The sequence below is a fragment of the Condylostylus longicornis genome, unplaced genomic scaffold (genome assembly GCF_029603195.1).
Source record: "Condylostylus longicornis isolate FDR11 unplaced genomic scaffold, ASM2960319v2 ptg000720l, whole genome shotgun sequence".
In the NCBI taxonomy this organism is placed as follows: domain Eukaryota; kingdom Metazoa; phylum Arthropoda; class Insecta; order Diptera; family Dolichopodidae; genus Condylostylus; species Condylostylus longicornis.
Window position 1 is genome coordinate 24,365 of NW_026578667.1, and position 5,401 is coordinate 29,765.

Below are 5,401 nucleotides of genomic sequence, written 5' to 3' on the forward strand. Positions count from 1 at the left end.
CAGATATCATTACTGTGATCTTAATTTTCATCCTAATTATTTATGCGAGACGGAATTGCCATAATTCGGTACAACAACAGCAGGATAAGGACACATGCGTCGTTGTTGCTCCAGTGATCGTCGCCTTCATCCTATCTCTCATCGTACATCCAACGTTAAACCAAAATCTTATGGCTGATGTCGCATGGACGTTTGCGCTTTATGTTGAAACGTTCGCTATGGTGCCCCAGCTCTTCATGATGGTGGGTTCACGCAGCTTCAGATTTAATGGTCCTTATAGTTCTGAGTTGCAATCAGCACTACCACGCGTTGCGTGTGGAGACCATATGGGCCCTACGGATTATATGAATTGCAATCTTCTTCATCCGTTTCTTATTTGTTTTCTGCAGGGAAAGCTCGGTGGAGAGGTCGAAGCGTTGACCAGCCATTACGTTGCTTCAATGGCCGCCTCGAAGGTCTTCGCTTTCCTCTTCTGGTATTTTTCCTATAATGAATTAACACCAAGGAATGGTGCATATAACTGGGCTGGTAGGTCGTTGTGCTATTTGAAACTCTCCTTCACGATTTGGAGTGGTTTGATTCCGGGGTCGCGTTTTTGTCAATTCTTGCACGACAATTCGTATGATTGATGAATTCTTATCCCTCGCTGTTTCTTCAGGTTGGGCGGTCATTTTTTCGTACAGCGCACAAACGCTTCTGTTTGCTGATTTTTTCTACTATTACCTCAAGTCGATGAAAATTGGAAGGAAGATGATCATAAATTTCTAGACTAACCCCCCGATCATAAATTCCTAGATCTCTATGTGTCTGCGGCAATGATTGTTTTTATTTCTGTTTCTTTTTTTCGCGGTGTTCTCCTTTCGATCTTTCCCACATCAAATGCGTTTTCATGGTGACGTGTCCAGCAAGGTAAACTTGTGAACAGAATTTGTCGTTGGAGCAACGCAACATAGTTGGATGCATTTGACTTACAATCTCATCTGTACCAAAAGACTCGATGTGATGCTTAATTGGGTGTGGAAGCTGAAATGTTGTTTCTTGCGTCAAAGAATGGAAGCTCCTTAAAACAATTCGGATAAAACACTTCGTCCTACAATCTACGAGAGCGAGATCTCCCAGTCATGAGGGACAAATCCCTAGGAGATTCCTAAGCGAGAGAATCTCCCATGGAAAAAACTCCGCCAGGAAAACGTCTCGGAAAAGATTTGCTGGAGTGCAATTACACATTTCGAGCCCAGGACTTTCAGAAACGGACCGGAAAAGATTTGCTGAGATTGAACGAGCGCTCCCTTTCCTGTCAGTGACAGTTTGTCAGCGAAAGAGGAAGCGACGGAACTAATGGAGGAGTTTAAATTGCATCCAGTGGTCATCAGGAGAGAGAGAGCGATCAACAAGTTTCAGCCATTTCCTCATCTTTTTCAATATCTTCTCCAATATTCATAAACCAATCTTTTTGAAGTCCTGCAGAACAAACAAAATGCGTTGGTTACACCATTTAGCAGAAAGTAAGACAATCGCTGTATGAAATTTTACCTCCGAAAGGATCGTCCTTCTTGGCGTCACTGTTGGCGCCCGTAATGTTACAGAAATGAATGCCTTTCTTGTTGAATGCGAGCAAGAGCTGGAAGTACTCTTCAATGCTAATTGTAACAGCCCGACGCTCGCTTAACTGCGCCTCTTCAAGAACGGATTTGATTAAATCCTGAACAGCGACACACGACCAGAAATGAATGTCTATGCTTGGGAAGCGAGTGGCCCTCGTGACGAAGCGTCTATTTCTTACCTTCATCTCGACAATTTCTGGAATGGAGCCTGTGACCGAACACCAAGCCTTGTAATTGTATTCCAGCATATGCAAAACAGGTTTTATCGTAAAGTTGCTGTTCAGCGTTCTTCTCTTGCGTCCGAAGCAAACGCGTATCATTCCATCCCACTCACGAAAATCAATCTAAAAAATAGAAAATCAATCTAGAAAGAAGTTTCAATCTCCGCTTCGATTTATTAGCGTGAAACAGGCATCGCGTCACCGAAGAGTGATATGCTGATGCGAGGTCTCACCTTCAATTGAGGCTTTCTAGGGGTCAATCTAACGACCATAGAATCAACTTTGGGGGGGGGCGAGAAGTTAGCTGCTTTCACAAGGCAAATACGCTCGACTCGACAAAAAATCTGTGTATTGATTGCCAAGCGGCAATAAAACTTATCATTCGGCTGAGCGCACAGCCTGGAAAACACAGACAATAAAATATGAGGGACAGTCAATCATCGACTTCGATCATGCTGTAGCGCTGCATGTTGCAATGCTACCAATTCGTGACCCATATGCCACCAATTCGTGACCCATATGCCACCAATTCGTGACCCATATGCCACCAATTCTGGACCCATATGCCACCAATTCGTGACCCATATGCCACCAATTCGTGACCCATATGCCACCAATTCGTGACCCATATGCCACCAATTCGTGACCCATATGCCACCAATTCGTGACCCATATGCCACCAATTCGTGACCCATATGCCACCAATTCGTGACCCATATGCCACCAATTCGTGACCCATATGCCACCAATTCGTGACCCATATGCCACCAATTCGTGACCCATATGCCACCAATTCGTGACCCATATGCCACCAATTCGTGACCCATATGCCACCAATTCGTGACCCATATGCCACCAATTCGTGACCCATATGCCACCAATTCGTGACCCATATGCCTATTATTATGATCATAGCGGGGACACACCTTTCTGCAAATTCTTTCTGAAACATTAAAACAGCCGAACGGAACAGAGGGCGGTGAGCAAGGAGCTTGAAGATAAATGGGGACGAAATTTGGTAGGGCATGTTGGCGGTACAGACATCAAATGTTCCGAAATCAGTCCGTAAAGCATCTCCATAGCAAGCATTCAAATTTGTATAACCCAAGCTCATAGCGCGTTTTTTCACTTCACCAACCATTCTTTCATCAACATCAAGGGCGACAACTTTTCTTGCAATTGGGAGCAGACGCATCGTTAGATTGCCCGTGCCTGAAATGATGAAATAAGGAATCCGAGAGCGACAAAACAACACACCTGGCCCAATTTCCAGCACCGTGTCAGTCGATTTGATCTCAGCTGCAGTTACAATTTTGTCCAAGATGCCTGGATTCCTCAAAAGATGTTGTCCCAGATTTTTATCGAGCTTCAATGACAAGCCAGCCCCGCCTGGCTTGGAGCCGTAGGGTTGGACTCTGTTGGCACTTGTGCCAATTGCTTTGGGCCTGCGCATCGCCATCTTGCAGATCGCCAGTCCTGCTCTGTCAGACAACAGCCAGGTCAACATGCAGGGAAACCAGAGCTCAAAAACCCGCATTTTCGAAAAGTGATTCACCAGAACGTGGAACAGGATCAGTTTTCTAAATTAGGTGTAATTTGTATCAAAAACGTTTTCTCCATATTTGAAGGAATCAAAAAAAAGCATCACGAACAAATTACACAGAATAAATAAACAACAACAGGGAGAGAGAGACACAATAAAAAACGCAAGAAAGACGTGCTCAAAAACGATGTCCAGGTGCTCGACTGGTCAGACAGATCAGATGTGGTGAGCGATGGATAAGTCCATCTTGTTGAAAGCAACTCGCGCCGATGAAGAGCCAACACCTGGGTATCTTCTCAACAGCATTGTGGAACTGTCTAATACTGAGGCATGCTATGAAGTCGAAGAATTTCTTCTTAAAGCCTTGGGACAGCACCACAAGCATCATGATCCATACGTCAAGTGTAAGATTCTCAAAATTATACGGTTTATTTGCGAATCCGACAACCGAGCATTTCGGGTTTCCATGCAACGGAAATCCAATGTGTTGAAATCGTTTCTGTCTTATCGAGCTCCGTTGGACCCTCTGCGAGGTGATTCCCTGAACCGCGAGGTCAGAGAAGAAGCGGATCGTTGTATCAAAGCTCTCTTCGGAAGTGAAGAAACTGGGGGAATGACGTCCAATCCCAATTCTATCGCTATCAAGAGCCTCCAGAAGGGGGACCCATCGATGCTCCCCCAAGTCGCATTGAAGGGGTTTGGATCTGGGTCGAGTTCTCACCCCGCGTTTCCATCAACGCGTCGGTTGGGGAAGATGGAAGGTTTTGGAAATCCTCACTTCGCTTATCAAAATGATGGGGAAATACCGGCAAGCCGTTCAAACGTGGTCGATTCAGTAACGGAAGTTGTTTCAGTCCAAGCAGAGAATTTTGTCAATGGATTATCTCAAGCTGCTTTTAGCGTCAGCAAGTTTCTTCCTGAGTCAATCAAAACCCAAATCGGCGCAATCGGAGAAAAGGTTTCATTTCCTCGACATTCTTCGTCTTCTTGGTCTGGTAGTTGGAAGAAACCTGAAGCAACCCATTCGTATAGCTTTTCTGGCTACAGTTTCCGGGAAACGATACACCTGTTCCAAGTTATCCATGCGCCTCCTCAACCCCATCTTTTGTTGATCGGGAATACACCCTTCCCCCATTTCATCAGCCATCTGCGTTATCAACCACAGTCATGAGAACACCACTTCCCGTCACCCCCTCAAAAGATCAGCCAACGACAAGTGCAGCTTATGCAGATGTGGAACTCTATCCTCTTATTTCGCTAGTTGATTCGATGTGTTCGTCTACTATTTCTTCTAAGCCTGGCCCAACTCGTTCTTCTTTGGCTGAGTTTATACGAAAAGTGAACTCGGACCGGAGTGGTGACAGAGTAGCTGCCATTCTTCTAGACAAACTTTCTTCCTCTGGATCTGCGGGTGTGCGTGCAGCAACAACGTGGCAGTCAAAGTATCGGGCGATCGCTTGTTTAGCAGCACTTATTGACCCTACACTCAATTCAAACGCATCTAAAAGGGAGTGTTTTGCGAAGACCATTGAGTCAGGCATCGATTCGACTCTGATGCAGATTCGGTCGTCGACACCCAAATGCCGTCAGATCATCGATGAGTTGATAGAAAACATTCGAGCGTCGGGACAACACAAGGATCTTAGCAGCTCAGCGGATTATTTGGTCGACAGTGAAGATGGTTCTTCCACATCAGCACCTGACTTTGTTCATGAAGTCCATGAAGAGAAAGACAGCCTTTTGGGTGATTTACTTGACTTGACAACGACGGGTGGTCCTCGTAGTGACCCGCCAACTAAGGCCGTTTCTGCCAACAATCAAACCCTCAATCTTTTAGATGAAATGGTAGAAGCAGAAGTGATTGGGCCAGCAGCGATGGGGGGCTGTTCTCTGGTTTGTCCGTTGTGAATACAACAGATGGTGATCCTGACATCTTGAGCTCATGTGGTTTCGGCAATTTGACATTCCAGGGTATGTCCCAACCTGGAATGTCCCAAATCCTTCCCGGGTCCTTCAAATGGGTTCGATGTGAG

The 5,401-nt window shown here is 45.5% G+C and overlaps 2 protein-coding genes across 2 annotated transcripts; one reads left to right on the top strand and one right to left on the bottom strand.

The window, feature by feature from the left end:
• Positions 1-1,387: 1,387 nt before the first annotated feature.
• On the bottom strand, positions 1,388-3,284 carry LOC129618035 (probable dimethyladenosine transferase). Its single transcript, XM_055532961.1, has 6 exons — positions 3,083-3,284; positions 2,752-3,037; positions 2,059-2,224; positions 1,784-1,948; positions 1,534-1,702; positions 1,388-1,461 (listed from the first exon to the last, which is right to left on the bottom strand). The coding sequence occupies exons 1-6, from the start codon at positions 3,282-3,284 to the stop codon at positions 1,388-1,390; spliced, it is 1,062 nt and encodes a 353-aa protein (XP_055388936.1).
• Positions 3,285-3,600: 316 nt separating this feature from the next.
• On the top strand, positions 3,601-5,261 carry LOC129618036 (uncharacterized; the record flags this gene model as incomplete). The annotated part of the gene is made up of 2 exons (XM_055532962.1): positions 3,601-4,269; positions 4,416-5,261. Coding segments are annotated over exons 1-2 (1,515 nt in total), but the record flags the coding sequence as incomplete, so codon positions are not given.
• Positions 5,262-5,401: the final 140 nt, after the last annotated feature.